This window comes from Hypanus sabinus, chromosome 3 (genome assembly GCF_030144855.1).
Source record: "Hypanus sabinus isolate sHypSab1 chromosome 3, sHypSab1.hap1, whole genome shotgun sequence".
NCBI classification, from domain to species: domain Eukaryota; kingdom Metazoa; phylum Chordata; class Chondrichthyes; order Myliobatiformes; family Dasyatidae; genus Hypanus; species Hypanus sabinus.
This window is the reverse complement of record NC_082708.1, coordinates 125,136,078-125,158,339: the sequence shown is the minus strand read 5'-3', so window position 1 is coordinate 125,158,339 and position 22,262 is coordinate 125,136,078. Positions and strand designations below refer to the sequence as shown.

The following is a 22,262-nucleotide window of genomic DNA, read 5'->3' as shown; positions in this document are numbered from 1 at the left end:
ATTCTGAGCACACCAGGTCACTGAATCAATGCTCGGCTTGAATCCCACTTCCTAACATTTCACTGTTGTCATCTGTTCTCTCACACGACCTTTAACTGCCTCCTGATGCTCTTGCCACACACAAAACACTAGGAGTAATTTTAGTTGCTAAAAAAAAACAATCAGCACATCTTCTGAATGTAGCAGGAAAATGGACTTTCTTCTGGGTGCTCTCATGGTCACAGATTGTGCAATATCCACATACAAACAACACCAGATGTCAGAATCCCACTTGGATCACAGGAGCTATGAGATGACCATGCCACCATGCTGTCCACATCCCCCACATTCCAGCAAGACCTTGTGATTTATACAGGAAAATCTTAGAAGACAGCAAGGCGTAAGAAGAAAATACGATCCTGAGTTTTATCTGGTTGGTATTTAAATCCTCATAAAGCATGTATTTTTTTTCTATAGAGGTTGGGTGGGACTACAATCAGAATCATGGGTTAAGGGTGAAAAATGAAACGTTCAAGAGGAACACGAGGGGGAACTTCTTCACCCAGAAGGTTGTGAGTGTGGAATGAGCTGCCAGTACAAGTTTGGATAGATACATAGATAGCAGGGATATGGAGGGCTATGGTCTTGGTGCAGGTCACCGGCAGTTTAACTGGTTTTTGGCATGTATTAGATGGGTTGAAGGACCTTTTCTGTTCTGTACTTCTCTATGACTATGATATATAAAAATATAATAACATATCCAAGTCTAACTAGTCTCAAACACTCACAGATGGTTGAACCCAAGTATGGCTCTTTCACTTCAATCATAAACTCTAGGCCAATCAAGTAACATTTGATTAAACTATACAAAGATATTGGAAAAACCTCCTGCCTTTGAGAATGCAGAAACCAAGAAGAGCTGTAATAAACAATCCAGAGTATTTTTATTTGTCAGTTAAATAATCGAGAGCACACAGCTCATTTCCAAAAAGTTTTTTTCATTCACTAGAAAGCAACAAGAAATAATGAAGTTGTTTAGGATATCCAAACCACCGTGGTTCTATTTTAACAGGCATTATATGTTAGTGTTAACCATTTCATTCTTTGAATATACCCAATGAAAAACACTGCATGATTTGATGTCCTATAAGAGTTGGGATTACTTATGTCATCAAAATAAAGTGCGAGGAATAAGAGGGCAGTCCCAGCATGGATAGGAAATTGGCTAGGAGACATTAAACATTAGCACTGAAATGAAAAGTATACCCTCCAAGAGGTCCACAACCTCATCGTAGGGATTGGAGGCTTGCATGCCTCAATGACCCAAGAGCTATGTTGGCTGGAGTCAGGGCCTTGTGCTTTTGATTCTTGGTAGGGTCACTGATGCCAAACAGATCAAAGGGTAGAGGCCAGACTAAGAGTTGTCTACCGGTCCTCCAGGCTCGGAGCTTCAGCTCAGGTCAACAACCCTGAACCACAACTGGGGCACAATTGAGAAGATGGCCAGAGGGGACATTTATTGCTGCCATCAATACCAGTGCCAGTACAGGAAACAAGTGTACAGTGATGTTTCTCCAGAGTTCAGACCACTAAATTTTTTAAAAATCTATATAATGACTTTGTTTACAATATTTCATATAAAAAAGCTCAGAAGCATCATGATCTGAGAGACAACAACACTTCAATAGGATGGTGGTAGGTTGGCTGCTGAAAGAACTGGAGAAGATTGCTTACTCTTTGTTCCATGGAAAAGGTAGAAATAGGAGCTATTTTTTAAAAAAAAATCACAAAGGATACAGACACAAAAAAGTTATACAAGATGTTCCCATTGGTAGAAGGGTCAATAGAATGAAAGTGATTTGCCAAAGACCTAAGCAACAAGGAATTTCATCCCCCTCCCCCCCAAAAAAACCTTCCATGCTGTATTTTTGTGGCGTACACTGACGGAAAACAATACAGACGATTAACAGAAATTTCAGGTGCCAGGTTCAGGTGCAGTCTGGCAAAAACATTACATCTTCCCACCGCTAAATATGCACTTAACATTTTCAGTGCACGTATCAATAGTAAATAAGGGTTTTCAAAATCTTATGCTCTCCTACTTTCAAAACTGTTGTGAATATTCAGACCTTAGTTCACAGAAAGTGCTAAATTGTTTCTGGAAATTATCGTTTATGTTGGATGCAGAACAAAACAACTGGAGATAATCCAAGTCACAGGCTGCCAAAATGACTTTATATTCCATGTATAGGTAAGAAATAGCAATTTAGCAATGAAGTACTAAAATTATTATGTCAGCTGTGCTAATTTGCAACATACAAGGGGCAGGTACTGATTCATACAGAGGAGCTGCACACTAGTTTTTCATATTAAGCTAATGAAATAAACATCATGCAAGTATCTTCTGTGAAACAATCTAAGAAATCCCATTTGGCAATGTGCACAGTACAGTACAACCCCTCTTTTAGAATTGATGTATTCATTTTAAAAAGGGCAGGTGGACATCTTGAGAAATGAAACATTTGGTCAGAGAACCTCTGAGATGATTATTAAAGCAAGGTGATGCAGTGATTGGATCTAGATGCTTTAATTACGTCACTGGAAGAGTGTGTGCTGATACAGCAAAGAAATGAGTGCAGATTTCAAAGATTTCACAAAAGATTTGAAAATCAGTAGACAACTAGGCAAATAAACAAATTGAAATCCTTTAGTACAAAATCTTGCACTTAAAACATCTCAGTAAACCATTTAGTTTCCCTGCTGTTTCTGATTTTAGCCATTTATGATTCTGCAAGTAACATGGTAGAAAAGGAGAGCTAACAAACACAGCAATAAGACAACTACTGTCTCTTTTCTCAGCAATATTTGAGTGATAAATATAAACTGTGACACATCCCTTGCTCAACCTTTCTGGAGAAGGTGGGATATCTAATTTACTATCAATCCTGAGACATAACCTCACAGAGTGCGGTTACCAGTCAATAATGCATAAAAGCATCAATAGAAATTAGGTACCCAAAAGTATAGAGGAGCTTAACCCAAGGACCATTTCAGTCATATGATTTCAACAACTGAACTCATTGTAGAAAAAAATATGCACGCAATGCATAAAGTACTAAAACCACTAAACCTGCATGACATACTTCTTTATGCAATGTCATACAGCAAACTGCTACACTTCAGTCTGATACATAATTAATATATTATTAGCATCAGGAGGGTAAAGATTTGGTTTTACAATTTTAAGGATTCTAAATATTAATCTGGGGCAAATGAAAATTAAGCTTAATAATTGGTACTAAGAGTAATAAATTAGCCATTCAGGTTTTTGAGCTAAAATGGTGTCCAAAATCTCACAGGCACCCAAAATCACCAGTTTACATATATTTATAAACCTATTAGGATGTTCAAAATAAAAGCATAAAATACTAGAAACACTCAGCAGATAAGTTGGGTTCTGTAGAAGGAGACACAGTTAATATTCAGGTCAATAAAACACCATCAGAACTGGGAAACAAAACCAGTGATTTAATGTTGCAGAGGTGGTGGTAGGAGCATGGACCAAACAAAAAGCATGTGCGAGAGCATGTGCTTAGTCAGGTGGATTAATGGGGACAAACAGAAGATGATGATAGTATTTCTTTGTCCAAGTTAAGGAGGAGGATAGCAAAAGCTTTTTTTTTTGGTAGGTGAAGAGAAAGAAGATAGTTAAGAACAATGTTGGGCCCTTGAAGAATGAATTGGGTGAAATTGTTATGGGAAACAGAGAAATGGCAGAAGAATTTAGTAAGTACTTTAGATCTGTCTTCACTAGGGAAGACACAAGCAATCTCCCAGATGTATGGATGGGCCAAGGACATAGGGTAACAGAGGAAATGAAACAGATTGACATTAGGAAGGAAACGGTGATGAGTAGACTGATGGGACTGAAGGCTGACAAATCCCCAGGTCCAGATGGTCTGCATCCTAGGGTACTAAAGGAGGTGGCTGTGGAAATTGCGGATGCATTGGTAATCATTTTCCAATGTTCCTTAGATTCAGGATCAGTTCCCGAGGATTGGAGAATGGCTAATGTTATCCCACTTTCTAAGAAAGGAGGGAGGGAGAAAACAGAGAACTATCGTCCTGTCAGCCTGACATCAGTAGTGGAGAAGATGCTAGAGTCCATTATTAAAGATGAAATAGTGGCATATCTAGATAGCAGTGATAGGATTGGGCCGAGCCAGCATGGATTTACCAAGGGCAAATCATGCTTGACTAATCTATTAGAGTTTTTCGAGGATGTAACCAGGAAGTTAGACAAGGGAGATCCAGTGGCTGTAGTGTACCTTGATTTTCAGAAGGCATTTGATAAGATCCCACATAGGAGATTGGTGGGTAAAATCAGAGCTCATGGCATTGGGGGGGGAAGATATTGACATGGATAGAAAACTGGTTGGCAGATAGAAAGCAAAGGGTAGCGGTGAATGAGTGTTTCTCGGAATGGCAGGTGGTGACTAGTGGGGTGCCACAGGGCTCAGTATTGGGATCACAGCTGTTTACGATTTACATCAATGATTTAGATGAAGGCATTGAGAATAACATCAGCAAGTTTGCTGATGATACTAAGCTGGGTGGCAGTGTGACGTGATGAGGATGTTAGGAGAATTTAGGGTGACTTGGATAGGCTAGGTGAGTGGGCAGATACTTGGCAGATGACGTTTAATGTGAATAAGTGTGAAGTTATCCACTTTGGGAGTAAGAACAGGAAGGCAGATTATTATCTGAACGGTGCAGAGTTAGGCAAGGGAGAAATACAAAGAGATCTAGGAGTCCTTGTTCATCAGTCACTAAAGGTGAATGAGCAAGTGCAGCAGGCAGTGAAGAAGGCTAATGGAATGTTGGCCTTTATTACAAAGGGAATTGAGTACAAGAGCAAGGAAATCCTTTTGCATTTGTACAGGGCCCTGGTGAGACCACACCTGGAGTATTGTGTACAGTTTTGGTCTCCAGGGTTAAGGAAGGACATCCTGGCTGTAGAGGAAGTGCAGCATAGATTCACAAGGTTAATTCCTGGGATGTCCAGACTGTCTTACTCAGAGAGGTTAGAGAGACTGGGCTTGTACACACTGGAATTAAGGAGATTGAAAGAGGATCTAGATAGATAGATACTTTATTCATCCCCAAGGGGAAATTCAACATTTTTCCAGTGTCCCATACACTTATTGTAGCAAAACTAATTACATACAGTATTTAACTCAGTATAAATATGATTATGCATCTAAAATCACCCTCCCAAAAAGCATTAATAAATAGCTTTTAAAAAGTTCTTAAATAGTTTACTAAAGTGCATTGAGTGGTAACTTAAGCTCAGTCCTAACCCCGGCACGTAACATGTCTTGCCCCTGGTGGTTGAATTGTAGAGCTGAATGACGTTGGGGAGTAATGATCTCTTCATCCTGTCTGAGGAGCATTGCACTGACAGCAACCTGCCGCTGAAGCTGCTTCTCTGTCTCTGGATGGTGCTGTGCAGAGGATGTTCAGGGTTTTCCATGATTGACCGTAGCCTACTCAGCGCCCTCCGCTCTGCCACCGATGTCATACTCTCCAGTTCTGTGCCCACGACAGAGCCTGCCTTCCTTACCAGCTTATTAATCTGATTGCAACGTATAAGATTATTAAAGGATTGGACAAGATAGAGGCAGGAAATATGTTCCAGATGCTGGGAGAGTCCAGTACCAGAGAGCATGGTTTGAGAATAAGGGGCAGGTCATTTAGGACAGATTTAAGGAAAAACTACTTCTCCCAGAGAGTTGTGGGGGTCTGGAATGCGCTGCCTTGGAAGGCAGTAGAGGCCAATTCTCTGGATGCTTTCAAGAAGGAGCTAGATAGGTATCTTATGGATAGGGGAATCAAGGGATATGGGGACAAGGCAGGAACCGGGTATTGATAGTAGTTGATCAGCCATGATCTCAGAATGGCAGTGCAGGCTTGAAGGGCCGAATGGTCTACTTCTGCACCTATTGTCTATTTACGGGCCATTACAGACCATTCATGTATCTTCTGCCAGGTGGGATCAAGGCATTCTTGCCACTTCCAACCCTACCACCCACCCCTACGACCTCCCACTGAGGCCATTTTCCCCTCTTCTGCTCGTCTTCTCCTAGCTGCTCTGATGTCCTCTCCAACATACTTCATTCATCTATTCATGTCTACTTCCTGAGCAGCTCAGCTTATGAACTGCCCACATGGAGGAACAGTTATTACCCCTTGGCCATCAGGCTCTTAAATCCAAGGGGATAACTTCACTCGCTCCACAACGAATTGTTCCCATTGAACTGGATTTGTTTTCAAGAACTATTCACCTCATGTTCTCCGTATTTATTGCTCTTTTTTGTTTTTTCTATTTTTACAATTTTGGGTTTCCACATTGGTTGTTGTCCTTCATATTGGGTGCAGTATTTCACTGATTCTATTGAGCTTCTCATGTGTACTCACACGCACACAATTTTTTTTTCCAAAAAAAAGTTCGCAATTGTTGGCCAAACCTTTTTCCCCATACAAAAATTTATGTGAGCTAACATGATTGTGACTCTCCCTGCTACAAAGTATCACCTAGCCCCTGCTGTATACAAGTATTATTTTAAAGAAAGCAAATATCATTAGTAATCTACTTGTTTAACTTGAACATTCAAATGTGTGCATACACAAAAGAATTTTAAATTTATAACATGCAGTAAAGGAATGAAAGCATCAGGTATTGATATTATCAAAGAAATTCTTACCGATCCATACAATCTGCCATCATCATTCATAGCAAGGTAACGATTGGCACAAATTCCCTTGATTGATATAACTCCAATAGATTCTGCCTGCAGCTGCAGTTTAACTGGAAAAAATGGTTTTCAAAACATATATTAGATGTCATCAAAACAATTGCCAAAGGGGTTTGGGTTAGGGAGGGAGCAATGCCTTGTGTTGAAATTATTTTTAATTCACAGAACAGATGGAGTTGCAGGTAATATTAAATTATCTTTAATATCAAGATTCCTCCTTGAACTAGTGCAGCCTGCATTAATGCCTTAAAGCTGTTACTTAGCAATTCGAGGGTTGATCCAATGCCAATGAAGAAATAGCAATACTTTACATCAGGATGGTAAACTGAGGGAAGCAAATGGCAGGATAGAGAAGCTGGAAATAAAAATGGAGCCAATATCATTAAGTTGCAGCAGAAGTGGCAGGCCTGAAACAAAGAAAGCAAGCAGCCCAGAATTGTGGAATCAAATCCAGAATGCTAGTGTGCCTAGACAAGAGTAGTATTGTTAAAGTTTATGTTGAGCATTGTTATTAATTGTGTAGGAGGCCACATTCAACTTAGTCAGAATACCCGTGTAACGGAGAATTAAAGCAGTAGGCAACAGCAATCCCGAGGCACTCTGTTGTCTGAACAAAGGTGCTCTGCAAAGGTATCGCCCAGTCTGTTAGGTTTCTCCAATGCTAAGATCACAATGTAAATATCAAATGCAGTACACCAGACTGGTAGATGCACAAGTGCATCATTCATTTGGAGGACTGTTTGGGTCTCTGGCTTGGAGATTGGAGAGAGAGAGAGAGAGAGATACAGGTGTGGCATCTCCAGTAGGTGTACGGGACAAGTGGTATACGAAGGGGAGAGGCTGGTGGGAACAGAAGATTGACCAGCGAACTTTGCAGGGAACAGACCCTCAGAAGGCTGAATGGGGAGAGGAAGGGGAAATCCATTTAATGTTGGAATCCTGTTGAAACTCCCGGAAATAACAAAGGAACACCTGCTGAATGAAGGCTGGAATACAAGGCGAGGGCCAGGGAATCTGTCCTTTCTGTGTCCAGGAAGAGAGTGCATAAGCAGAGTTGCAGGGATATGGGCGAGATGTGGAGAGGGGAAAGTCCTGATTCAGGAAGGAAGAACCATAGTACACTACAGTACAGTACAGGTTCTTCAGCCCTCCATGTTGTGCTGACCCATATAATCCTTAAAAAAGTACTAAACCCACACTACTCCATAACCCTCTATTTTTCTTTCACCCATGTGCCTGTCCAAGAGGCTCTTAAATACCCCTAATGTTTTAGCCTCCACCACCATCCCTGGCAAGTCATTCCAGGCACTCACAACCGTCTGTAAAAAAAACTTACCCCTGATGTCTCCCCTAAACTCCCCTCCCTTAATTTTGTATATATGCCCTCTGATGTTTGCTATTGGTGCCCTGGGAAACAGGTACTGACTATCCACCCAATCTAGCCCTCTCATAATCTTGAGACCTCTATCAAGTCCCCTCTCATTCTTCTACGCTCCAAAGAGAAAAGTCCCAGCTCTGCTAACCTTGCTTCATATGACCAGGCAACATCCTGGTAAATCTCCTCTGCACCTCTCCATAGCTTCCACATCCTTCCTATAATGAGGTGACCAGAATTGAACACAATACTCTTAAGTGTGGTCTCACCAGAGATTTGTAGAGTTGCAACATGACCTCTCTACACTTGAACTCAATCCCCCTGTTAATGAAGCCTAGCATTCCATAGGCCTTCTTAACTACCCTATCAACCTGTGCAGCGACCTTGAGGGATGTATGGATTTGAACCCAAAGGTCCCTTTGTTCATCCACACTCTTAGGTAACTGACCATTAATCCTGTACTCAGTCTTCTGGTTTGTCCTTCCAAAATGCATCACCTCACACTTGTCCGGATTGAACTCCATCTGCCATTTTTCTACCCAATTCTGTAGCCTGTCTATATCATCTTGTAACCTTCAAAAACCTGAAACTCCATCCATAAATCCTCCAATCTTCATGTCATCTGCAAACTTACTCACTCATCCTTCCGGCTCTACATCCAGGTCATTTATAAAAATCACAAATAGCAGGGGTCCCATGACAGATCCTTGCGGCACTCCACTAGTCACCGACCTTCAGGCAGAATACTTTTCTTTCACAACTTCCCTCTGCTTTCTTCCTTTAAGCCAATTTTTTATCCAAACAGACAAGGTTCCACTGATCCCACGCCTCATGAATTTCTGGATGAGTCTCTTGTGAGGGATCTTGTCAAATGCCTTGATAAAGTCCATGTAGACCACATCCACTGCCCTACTCTCATCAATTTCTTTTGTTACGTCTTCAAAACATCTTCCCTTCACAAAGCCATGTTGACTATCCATGAGTAGACTGTACTTCTTCAAATGCTCGTAGATCCTATCCTTAAGAATCCTTTCCAGTAGTTTGCAGACCACCAACCTAAGACTCACTGGTCTATAATTCCCAGGATTCTCCTTATTACCTTTTTTGAACAAGAGAAATACATTTGCCATTTTGCAGTCCTCCAGCACTTCCCCTGTAGCTGACGAGGATTCAAAGATCATGGCTAATGCTCCAGTGATCTCTTCTCTCAGTTCCCACAACAACTTGGGGTGTATCATATCCAGCCGTGGGGATTATCAATCTTGATGTTTTTAAGATCCAGCACTACTTCTTCCTTAATCTCCACATTGTCCAGCACACAGGCCTGCTCTATTTTGACCTCACCCTGATCAAGATCCTTTTCATTTGTGAATACTGAAGCAAAGTATTCATTTAGGACCTCCCCAACCTCCTCCGCCTTCAGGCACATGTTGCCCTCTTTATCCTTTAGCGGTCCCACCTTCGTTCTCGTCATCCTCCTGTTCTTCACGTACGCATAGAATGCCTTGGGGTTCTCCTAAATCCTACATGCCAAGGCCTTCTCATGCTCCCTTTGAGCTCTCCTAAGTCCTTTCTTTAGCTCCTTCCTGGCTACCCTACATTTCTTATGAGCCCCCCCCCCCACTTCCTGCTTCCTATATCTAACATATGCTTCCTAGTTCCTCTTGACGAGTTGCCTCACGTGTTTCGTCAGCCACAGTTCCCTTTTCCTACCATTTTTTTCCTTGCCTCAGTGGGACAAACCTATCCTGAACCCAGCTCAAGTGGTCCCTGCACTTCTCCCACATTACTTCTGTGCTTTTCCCTTTGAACATGTTTCCAATTTACTCTTGCTAGTTCCTGCCTCACCCCTTCAAAATTAGCCCTTCCCCAGTTAAGCACTTTACCATTTCGTCTGATTTTATCCCTTTCCATAGCTATGCTGAAGCTAAGGGAGTTCTGGTCACTCTCACCAAAATGCTCCCCCACCAAGAGGTCTGTCACCTGACCAGATTCATTACCCAGAACTAGATCCAGTATAGCCTCTCCTCTCATCGGCCTGTCCACATACTGTGTCCGGAATCCCTCTTGAACACACCTGACAAATTCAGCCCCATCTATCCCCCTTGCACTCAGGAGGTGCCAGTCAATATGAGGGAAGTTGAAATCACCCATAACTACTACCCTGTATTTTGTGCACCATTCTGAAATCTGTCTACTTATCTGCTCCTCGGTGTCCCGAGGGCTATTTGGGGGCCTACAGACTGCTCCCAGCACAGTGATTGATACCTTCCTATTTCTGACTTCCACCCAGACCGACTCAGTAGACACTCCATCTGCAGCGTCCACACTTTCTATAGCCGTGATACTATCCCTGACCAGCAATGCCACTCCCCCCCTTTTCTACCTCCTATCCTAATCCTTTTAAAACACCTGAACCCCAGGACCTGCATCATCCAATCCTGCTCTTCCTCCACCCAAGTTTCAGTAACGGCCACAACATCGTAGTTCCACATACTAATCCATGCTCTAAAGTCATCCTCCTTGTTCCTAGTACTCCTAGCATTGAAATAGACATTTCAACCCCTTTAACTGGCTACAATTATGTTTTGTCCTCTGCCTGTCCTTCCTCATCAACTCAGAGCTCTTAGCATCATGCCCTTGTCCTTCTACCTTAATCTTTGCACTCACATTCTGATTCCCACCCCCCTGCTGAACTAGTTTAAACCCTCCCCGACAGCTCTATCAAGCCTGCCCACCAGAATATTGGTCCCCCTAGGATTCAAGTGCAACCCGTCCTTTTTGGACAGGTCACACCTGCCCCAAAAGAGGTCCCAATGATCCAGAAATCTGAATCCCTGCCCCCTGCTCCAAGCCCTCAGTCTCACATTTATCCTCCACCTCATTCTATTCCTATTCTCACTGTCGCGTGGCACAGGCAGTAATCCCGAGATTACTACCTTTGAGGTCCTGCTTTTCAACTTCCTGCCTAACTCCCTGTAGTATTCTTTCAGGACCTCTTCCCTTTTCCTACCTATGTCGTTGGTACCAATATGTACCACAACCTCTGGCTGTTCTCCCTCCCACCACAGGATATCTTGGACGCGATCAGAAACATCCCAGACCCTGGTACCTGGGAGGCAAACTACCATCACAGTTTCTTTCCTGCATCCACAGAATCGCCTGTCTGAACCCCTAACTCTAGAGCCCCCTATCACTGCCTTCCTCTTCCTTTCCCTACCCTTCTGAGCTACAGGTCCAGACTCTGTGCCAGAGGCACAGCCACTGTTGCTTCCCCAACAATACTCAAACAGGAGTGCTTATTGTCAAGCGGTACAACCACAGGGGACTCTCTAGTACCTGACTCTTTCCCTTCCCACTCCTGACTGTGACACATTTCTCTGTCCCCCATCGCCCCGGAGTGACCACCTGCCTGTAACTCCTCTCTATCACCTCCTCACTCTCCCTGACCAGACAAACGTCATCGAGCTGCATCTCCAGTTCCTTAACATTGTCCCTCAGGAGTTTTATCTCAATGCAGCGGGTGCAGATGTGGCCATCCGGGATATCTTTAGAGAAACCTCTAGATGATCTGACCAGACCAAATAAAGCAGAGAGAGAAAATGGAGTTTGTTATAGGAGGCAGAGTGGAAGATAGGTATGGAACTTTTATCAGCTTGTTAAATGATCCCTTAAATGGTAAGAGTAAATTGAGATTCACTGTTCTGCTCCTTTGTCTTGTCTTGTGAAAACTACCAAAGCAAAGTGTCTCAAACTGAATTTTGAACAATGACAACTAGTAATACAATCTCTTTATGTATCTAATGTTCTCAGGTATTTCAAATTGCTGCCCATTGGATAGGCTGAAACCAAGGCTACGTATAATGGGTTATAATCACCACTGCAACAATTCAATTGCATTGGATTCCAGTTATTTGGGCTATTGGTTAATGGAGCAACTTAAAGAACAAAAACTAATTGAGAAAATTGCCAGAATTCCCTTTGTTTAATTGGGCCACAATGCCAGTTAACTGGGGCAGGAACATATGGGGGTAGACAAACAGGTTTAATTAGCATCAGTTATATGCACTTGTGTGGCCATTAGGAGACTACACGTGCTTAGATCAAACAGCTTTAGTCACTGCTAGTAGCAAACAGTTGTGCCTGTTTATGTTCAAACAGCACTGATAGTTGCTGAGAAATTAGCATTAAAACAATTCAGAACAGTTTTGCTCACTGCGGTTTCAAGCATTCAAGCTTACAGATGCCAGAAATGGCCGGAGTGAAAAATGAAATGATTTCATTACTTCAAGTTAGGAATTAAGAATTGAGATATCAACAATCAGTTTGAATGTTACAATGGCAGTGAAGATCTGAAGGATGCAATCATTACATGAAGGCAGTCCATTATCTGCACGGGATGTCTGCACTAGTTTTTCTCATTTACAAATGAACACGGTGTATATTAGATGAATTCCTAGGTCGGTAAATATTAGGAACTAATTTAGTGCTGTAGTGGTATTGGTAGCATTCTAATTGGTTTTGTATTTCAATCAACTACATTATTTGTTACTCAGTTTGTCTTTTTTTTTAAATACCTTTTATTTTCAGCTGCTTAATTTGGCCAAAATGGTCCCAATGTGTCCTAATTAACTGGAATTACATTTTTGCAATACTGATGTTGTCACAATTTTAATCTGCAAACATGAGACATTAAAAGGCTTTCTCCAGTTGAAAATTGTTATTGATAGTGATAAGATTGCAGAAAACAAAGATTTGAAAGATTGAATAAGCTCTAACAGTAACTACATTGATGAACACTGATAACGTATCAGTTCTTATATTTGCAAAGGAAACTGTAAAGATCTGCCCACACTAAGTTTAAACTTAATTTCTATTGCTATTTTGACAAGACAATACTTTACAAATCATTCTGGACATTTAATATAAACACATAATAGTGAAATTAAAATTTTTTCCTCCATTATAAACTTCAGCTAACTACAGGCATGAAAATTAACTACATAATTTTCTTACATGTTCTCCTTCCCATTAACAGACAAACAAGTGAAGCACTAATAATAAATATTGAGGCATGGAATGAAATACTATTCTTTTACAGGACTGTACATTCTGCCACTTCTAGCCAATCCAACTGAAAATTAAAATCCTTAACACCATCGACTTGCAACACTAGGATCGTAAATCCTCCATGTTCAAAACATTTGTAAGAAACATTAAGCAAAGAAATCAGTTGAGAACCATTACCTTCAGCCCGGTCAAAAGCAATCTTCGTTTTGTGCCAATAATACAAAATAGAAATTTGACTTCAGCAGGTCTTAATAGCAACATAAAAAGCCAAAGTAGTTACAGAATGTAACAATTTTGGGAATCTATCAATGGATTTGTCTAATTTCTTATCCCATTTCTCTTCCAAGTAATATCTGTGTTATCTGTAAACACACTGTGCAATGGATAGCCCAGTTCTTTGCATCTTTTAAGGCTGAAAATATTCACTTGGAGGAGAATTAGTAATATACATTTAAATTCTTCTGAAGTTAGTACTTACAAGATTTCTTTTTTATTACCTAAGAAGATCCATTGAAAATAATTTGAATAACTAACTCAGTTAATAGTGGACATTAAAACAAACAAGATCAATTACAAGGTAACACTAAAGACCATTATTAGAAATACTAGTGTTGGTGCTGAAAATGTAAGACATCACAACATTGAACTGCCCAGGTACTTGCAGTGGAGGCGCTATGGTGTCAACTACACTTGAGTGGAAATATTTCATTCTGGGAATGTATTAGCACTGAAGTTACTTAGCTTCAATACAATGACTGATTGCCAAAAATTGCTTTCTCTTATAGTGATATCACTTTTGTGTTTGAATTCATATTATTATTATTATTATTCTATTATCTAAATGTAATGCAGCAATTTATAGTAATTAATATTTTTACTAATGCCTTTAAAATGTGTAAATTACACAACATACTGTACTTCACTGAAGTTTAAATAAAAGTGATTAAACCCAATGATTAATCTCTCCCAGATAGCTTTTGCTTGAATGAAACTAATGATTTAGTGCTTGTGAATGTGATACTGTAAAAGCAGTAGCCGGTTAATTTGTTTGCACCAATATCTAACAGTTTGTGTCTATAATTTCTTGTAGAGCAATGACTCCCCTCCCTCAGATGACTTTCGGACTGATAACTTATCCATGCATATTGATCTGTGGTTCTGCCCTCCACCTCCGCTTGCAAAGAGAACACACCAGATAAAAGCATGCACGCGGAGGTGAGGTCATTTAATTGACATGTAGTTGCACAGACACAACAAAGTTGTGATTTGTACGAACCTCAATGCAAGCAAATATCACCAACTGTACTAATAGATATGAGACAACAGAATTCAGAGGAAGGGCAAGAGATGGCGACAGGAAAGTGTGACTCAGTACAGAGAAGCCCGTCATGGACACTTACAAAGGGGTGCGTGAGTAAAACAGTAGCCTGGATATAGGGTGCAAGTTGAATCAAGAGTTAAAATTTGCATGTCGCAAAGGTAATGCTACCATTGTAAAGAGGGATTTCAACATGCTGGTAGACTGGGAAAATCAGGTTGGTACTGGACCCCAAGAAAACGAGTTTGTGGAGTGCCTCCGAGATGGATTCTCAGAGAAGCTTGTACTGGAGCCTACCAGGGAGAAGACAATTCTGGATTTATTGTTGTGTAATGAACAGGATTTGATAAGGAAACTCCAGGTAAAGGAGCCATTAGGAGGTACTGACCATAATATGGTAAGTTTTAATCTACTATTTGAGAGGGAGAAGGAAAAATCAGAAGTGTCAGTATTACAGTTGAACAAAAGGGGACTATGGAGCCACGAGGGAAGAGCTGGCCAAAGTTGACTGGAAAGATACCCTAGCAGGGATGACAGTGGAACAACAATGGCAGGTATTTCTGGGAATAATGCAGAAGGTGCAGGATCAGTTCATTCCAAAGAGGAAGAAAGATTCTAAGGGGAGTAAGGGGCGACCATGGCTGACAAGGGAAGTCAAGGACAGTATAGAAATAAAAGAGAAGTATAACATAGCAAAGTTGAGTGGGAAGCCAGAGGATTGGGAAACTCTTAAAGAGCAACAGAAGATAACTAAAAAGGCAATACGTGGAGAAAAGATGAGGTACGAAGGTAAGCTAGGCAAGAATATAAAGGAGGATGGTAAAAACTTCTTTAGGTATGTGAAGAGGAAAAAAATTAGTTAAGACCAAAGTTGGGCCCTTGAAGACAGAAACGGGTGAATTTATTATGGGGAACAAGGAAATGGCAGACGAGTTGAACAGGTACTTTAGATCTGTCTTCACTAGGGAAGACACAATGTCCCAGATGTAATAGTGACCAGAGGCCCTAGGGGAACAAGGAACTGAAGGAAATTCACATTAGGCAGAAAATGGTGTGGGGTAGACTGATGGAACTGAAGGCTGATAAATCTCCGGAACCTGATGGTCTGCATCCTACAGTACTCAAAGAGGTGGCTCTAGAAATTGTGGATGCATTGGTAATCATTTTCCAATGTTCTATAGATTCAGGATCAGTTCCTGAGTATTGGAGGGTAGCTAATGTTATTCCACTTTTTAAGAAAGGAGGGAGAGAGAAAACAGGGAATTATAGACCAGTTAGCCTGACATCAGTGGTGGAGTCAGTTATAAAAGATGAAATAGCAGCACATTTGGATAGCGGTAACAGGATCGGTCCAAGTCAGCATGGATTTACAAAGGGGAAATCATGCTTAGCTAATCTTCTGGAATTTTTTGAGGATATAACTATGAAAATGGACAAGGGGAGCCAGTGGATGTAGTGTACCTGGACTTTCAGAAAGCCTTTGATAAGGTCCCACATAGGAGATTAGTGGGCAAAATTAGAGTACGTGGTATTGGGGGTAGGGTACTGACATGGATAAAAAAATTGGTTGGCAGACAGGAAACAAAGTGTAGGGATTAACGGGTCCTTTTCAGAATAGCAGGCAGTGAATAGTGGAGTACTGCAAGGCTCAGTGCTGGGACCGCAGCTATTTACAATATACATTAATAATTTAGATGAAGGGATTAAAAGTATCATTAGCAAATTTGCAGATGACACAAAGCTGGGTGGCAGTGTGAAATATGAGGAGGATGTTAGGAGAATGCAGGGTTACTTGGACAGGTTGGATGAGTGGGCAGATGCAGTTTAATGCGGATAAAGGTGAGGTTATCCACTTTGATGGCAAGAACAGGAAGGCAGATTACTATCTGAATGGTGTCAAGTTAGAAAAAGGGGAAGTACAACGAGATCTAGGTGTCTTTGTTCATCAGTCGCAGAAAGTAATCATGCAGGTACAGCAGGCAGTGAAGAAAGCTAATGGCATGTTGGCCTTCATAACAAGGGGAGTTGAGTATAGGAGCAAAGAGGTCCTTCTGCAGTTGTACAGGGCCATGGTGAGACTACACCTGGAGTATTGTGTTCAGTTTTGGTCTCCAAATTTGAGGACGGACATTCTTGCTATTGAGGGAGTGCAGCGTAAGTTCACGAGGTTAATTCTCAGAATGGCGGGACTGTCATATGTTGAAAGATTGGAGCAACTGGGCTTGTATACACTGGAATTTAGAAAGATGAGAGGGGATCTGATTGAAACATATAAGATTATTAAGGGATTGGAAAAGCTAGAGACAGGAAACATGTTCCCGATGTTGGGGAAGTCCAGAACCAGAGGCCACAGTTTAAGAATGAGGGGCAGGCCATTTAGAACGGAGTTGAGGAAAAACTTTTTCACCCAGAGAGTTGTGGATCTATGGAATGCTCTGCCTCAGAAGGCAGTGGAGGCCAATTCTCTAGATGCTTTCAAGAAAGAGTTAGATAGAGCTCTTAAAGATAGCAGAATCAAGGGATATGGGGAGAAGGCAGGAACAGCGTACTGATTGTGGATGATCAGCGATGATCACAGTGAATGGCAGTGCCAGCCTGAAGGGCCGAATGGCCTACTCCTGCACCTATTGTCTATAAAAGTGCACAGAACACAGTGAGAGATACACAACTAACAAAGTTTGTGATAATGGCCTTATTCAGGAAAGCTGGTGAACTTGATAGTGTTAATGAGGACCAGGAATCATATCTCAAGAGGGTCAAACTGTACTGTAACGCAAACTACGTGAATGAGGAAAAGCCTCCACGCTTCTTAGCTTAATGGGTGCTAGAACGTACCATCTTTTACACAACTTAGTAACTCCTGAAAAGCCAGTAAGCTAAACTTTCAATAAAATTGCTACAATGCTACAAAATCATTTGAGCCCTAAACCGCTAGTAATAACTGAGAAATTTAGATTTTACAAAAGAAACCAAAGGATGAAAGCATTTCAGAACTGCACAACTTTCTCAATATTATGACTTGAGATGGACTTTCTGATGCATTAAGGGACACACTTGTATGTGTTATGCATAGTCAAATCACTCAGAAGAGGCTACTGTCAAAAAAGAGACACTGACCGTCGTATTATCATTAGAGGCAGCAGAAAAGGTTGCATCAGAACTACAGAGAGAAAAAAATTTCAGAATGTGAAATGGACAATATGTCCCTGAATGGTGCAAAAAGCCAAAAATGTTATCAAAGTCACAGAAAGTGTCAAAGGTCACATACAGAGAGTGTACAAGTCAGACAAAAAGCACAGCCAAAGAGAAAAACCATGGACTGAAAAGTTCCAAAACACAAAACTAAACAAATGCAGTGACTAAACATGAAACTGAATAACACAGTCTGACAAAGGTGAGTTGTCAGTGTCTGGAACTGCATAAAGTTACTGAAGCAGATCACAAAATCATGTGCATCACAACAGATGTGCCTGGTGTAAAACACAAAGCTAACCCAAGATACTGGAATAAAAACACAAAATGCTGGCAGAACTCAGCAGGCCAGACAGCATCTATGGGAGGAGGTAGTGACGACGCTTTGGGCCGAAACCCAAAGGGCATTTTGTGTTTTTATTAATCTCTAGCATCTGCAGATTCACTTGTGTTGCCCTGGATACTGGGTCAGCTTTGTCTGTACTTCCTGAGGCTGACTACAAACAGACAGTTTTCTAAGCTTCCATTAGAAAAAGACCTCAGTGTGCTAACGACCTACACAGGTGAAAATGCATCTCCCAAAGGCAAAGTGTAAGTAAATGTGATGTATAGCAGCCAAATGCAGCTGTTAGAGCTTTGTGTGTTGAAAAGTGGAAGGCCAGCACCCTTTGACATGAATGGTTGAGAAAAATCCAACTAGGCTGGGCACACAATCAAAGCTCTTAATGTGTCATCAACAGACAACTGCAACCAAACTGCAGTACTAGCCAGAGACTGGCACATCTGCTTAATGCTAATGAGAATGTGTTTGAGAAGGGGATTGGTAAACTTAAAGGCATGAAGGCCAGAATTGAACTGGATGAAACAGCAACACCATGATTCTATAAAAGGCGTCCAGTGCCTCGCACACTACGTCCTAAAGCAAATTCTGAACTGCAGAGCTTGGAGATGTCCGGAATTCTCTCTAAGGTTGAGTGGAGCAACTGAGCCATGCCGATTGTTCTGGTGATCAAGAAAGGGAAGGCCAGAGCTGTTTGCATATGTGGGTACTTCAAAGTGAGCATCAAACCTGTGCTGCATACTGTGCAGTACCCCGTCATGAACAGAAGACACGTTTGCATCTTTGTCAGGCGGGGAGAGGTTTTCAAAGATTGACTTGTCACAAGCCTATCTGCAAATGGAGATTGAGGAGTCAAGCAAGAAGTTCCTCACAATCACTCACAAGAGACTGTCCTCGCTTAATCATCTTGGCTTTGGGATCACATCAGCTCCAGCAATTTGGCAAAGAGCAATGGACCAAGATATCCCAGGAACACAATGTTACCTTGATGAAATCATTGTGACTGGCAAGAATGATGAAGAGCACCTGCAGAACTTTGCTGAGTGAGTGTGGTCTGCATGCAAAGAGAGAGAAATGAGAGTCTTTCCAAGAATGAAATCTCATTGCGGACATCTCATTGACAAGCACGGCTTACGTATGTCACAAGAGAAGAGAAGCAGTGCTGCAGGCAGGCACCCAGACTGGAAAACGCATCACAATTCAGATCATAGTTGTACCTGGTAAACTACTACCACCGGTTTCTCTCAAACATTACTACAGTGCTGCATCCATTGAATGCACTGTTACAGACAGGAGCAAAACGGGAATGGTCAGAAAGAAGTGAAAGAGCATTCAAATAAACAGACTAATAACATCAGATGAACTGCTCACTCATTATGACCCATCTTTGCCCATCAGACTGGCATTCAATCCATCTCCTTATAGTATTGGTGCCGTTTTGTCACACACATGCAAGATGGATCTGAACATCCCATTGCATTTGCTTCAAGGTCACTGTTGAGCACAGAACACAACGACCCACAAATCGACCAAGAGGTCCTTAGTGCAGTGTAGGGAAAATAAAGCTCCACCACTACATCTACAGACAAAAATTTACTCTAGTGACAGAGCACCAGCCCCGTGTCCATTTTCAATCCCAGGAAGGGAATACCAGCGATGTCTGCAACCCAGTTGCAATGTTGGGGTCTGTTCCTAGGAGCCCACACTTCTGATAGAGTTCAAGAGTACCAAACAACATAGCAACACTGATGGTTTGTCATGTCTTCCACTGTTGGCAACTGAAGAAAAGTCTACATCCTGTGACCCAGCAGAGGTGTTCCTCACAGCATTGGTGGACTAGTTGCTGGTAACAAATTCTGAAATACAAAAAGAAACAAAGAATGACCCAACCTTGACAGAAGTATAAGGTATCACCATGCAAGGATGGCCAGCTCAGGGTAATCATTTGTTTCCAGTGCTCTCAGTGAGACACCTACTGTCAGTATGTCAAAGAACTTTGACGTGTGGATCTAGTGTTGTGGTTCCCTCTAAACTGCGCATCAGAGTGTTAGCGATCCTGCATGAAGGTTATGTAAGTACAGTCAAGATGAAGACTCTCACCCAGAGCTATATGTGGTAGCCAAGAACAGATAGACAGATTGAAGACTTGACCAAAAGCTGTTCGGGATGCCAAACAGTTCAAAATGCACCCCCACAGGCACCTTTACACCCGTGGCAGTTGCCGTCTTCACCATGGCAAAGAATACATACTGACTCTGCTGGGCCATTCATGGACTCCATGTTTCTGATTGATGTGGGTGCTCATTCGAAGTGGCCAGAGGTCATACCAATGAAGTCAACCAGATCAAAAAAGACAGTTTCCACCCTGAGGATCACCTTCACCAGAAGTGGCTTACTGAACAAATTGTGACTGACAACAGACCACAATACACAGAGGAGTTTAAACTATTCGTGAAGAAAAATGGCATCAAACATTTCAGTCAGCTCTTCACCACCCAGCAACGAACAGGTTAGCTGAAAGGCTCATCAAACTTTCAAGTCCATTAAAGCTATGGACAAGGAGGACATCTCTACAGAAAAGTGGGTAATATTCTTTTTGTGTACGATAACAAATGAAATACACGTAAAGCTGTTTATCACCAGGAATCTAAGATCTCGCATAGACCTCCTGAAACCAGACCTACAGAGGGAAGTGCAGAATAAACAGTTTAGCCAGTTGCCAGGCGAATCAACAAGCCTCGTGGTTGGACAGGAAGTCCTAGCACATAATCACTGGGAAAACAAGTAGGCACCCAGTAGGATAGCTCCCAAGAACTGGACCACTGATGTACACCGTGAATGTCGGAGACCTGGCATGGAGACGTCATGTGGGTCAGATACTGGATGATCAGCCGAAGAAAAGACCCAAGTTGACTGCATTAAACAAGTTGGACACATTATAACCAGTGGCCTTGCCTCTCAGTGATGGTCAGGTCACTATCACACCAGCCAAACCAGATGCCACTCCACAGGTCCAGAGGCATTATAGAGAGCCACCCAAAAGACAATCTTCAGTATAGCAAAGTTAGTTAGGGTTTGTTAAGGGGAAATTGAATGTTTGTACATAAATAATTTTATATTATTTTAATCTAAAAAGAGAGGAAGTGTAATGTATGGATCCATTTCTTTTAGCACAACAACTCCCCTCAGCACTACTTTAGGACTGATAATTTACACGTGTGGTTCTCCCTCTCTCTGCAAAGTGAAGACACCAGTTAACCTCACCTGCACATTATGTGCTTTATTCAATTGATATGTAGTTGTTGAGACACAAGAGTGTCAGCTGTTAAAACTGGGGAAGAAGCACAGCTGAAGTCACACATTCAAGTATAGGACTGCAGCCACATTTATAATCCAAATGTACAGTTAACTGACTAAATCTCAAGCATCCACCCATTAGCAGCATAAAAGGTCAGATTAAATGCAGACAAGTTAGATTGGTATAACCACTTTCACATATTGGGTCCTTGCATGCAAAAGAAAATTACTCAATTTCACAATCAAAAAAGATACAGAACATAAACAGCACAGCACAGAACGGGGCCTTTGGCCAAAAACGTTGTGCTGACTGACCTACTCCAAGATCAACCTAACCTTTCCTCCTACATAGCCCTTCATTTTTCTTTCATCCATGTGCTCATCTGAGAGTACTTTAAATGTTCCTAATACATCTAACTCTACCACCAGCCCTGGCAGAGTATCCCACACACTAATCACTGTTAAAAAAAATACCTCTGACCTCCCCCTTAATCTTTTATCTAAATACCTTAAAAGTTATGCCTCCTTGTATTAGCCATTTCCACTCTGGAAAGAAGTTTCAGGTTGTCCACTCCACTAATGCCTCTGACCATCTTGTACATTTCTATAAAGTCACCTCACATGCTCTCTGAAACAGGCAATATTCTGGTAAATCTCCATTGCACCCTCTAAAGCATCCACATCCTTTCTATGAGGAAACAAGAACTGAACAGAAAACAATTACTAGATGATAAAAATAAAGCAAATTCATTTATAATGACAACACGAGTGAATCTGCAGATGCTGGAAATAAATAAAAACACAAACTGCTGGCAGAACTCAGCAGGCCAGACAGCACCTATGGGAGGAGTCAGTGACAACGTTTCAGCCAGAAAC

The 22,262-nt window shown here is 41.6% G+C and overlaps 1 protein-coding gene across 4 annotated transcripts in view; it reads right to left on the bottom strand.

Annotated features, from left to right (window-relative positions):
* fgf2 (fibroblast growth factor 2) overlaps positions 1-22,262 on the bottom strand; it is an 87,728-nt gene that overhangs the window by 28,643 nt on the left and 36,823 nt on the right. For 2 of the 4 annotated variants that reach the window (XM_059965090.1, XM_059965091.1), the window contains one exon: positions 6,744-6,847. In XM_059965090.1, the coding sequence (XP_059821073.1) occupies positions 6,744-6,847 (104 nt within the window). Of the gene's footprint in view, positions 1-4,926; positions 5,615-6,743; positions 6,848-22,262 lie in introns of those variants that run through there. The other 2 variants (XM_059965088.1, XM_059965089.1) reach the window with 2 other exon arrangements.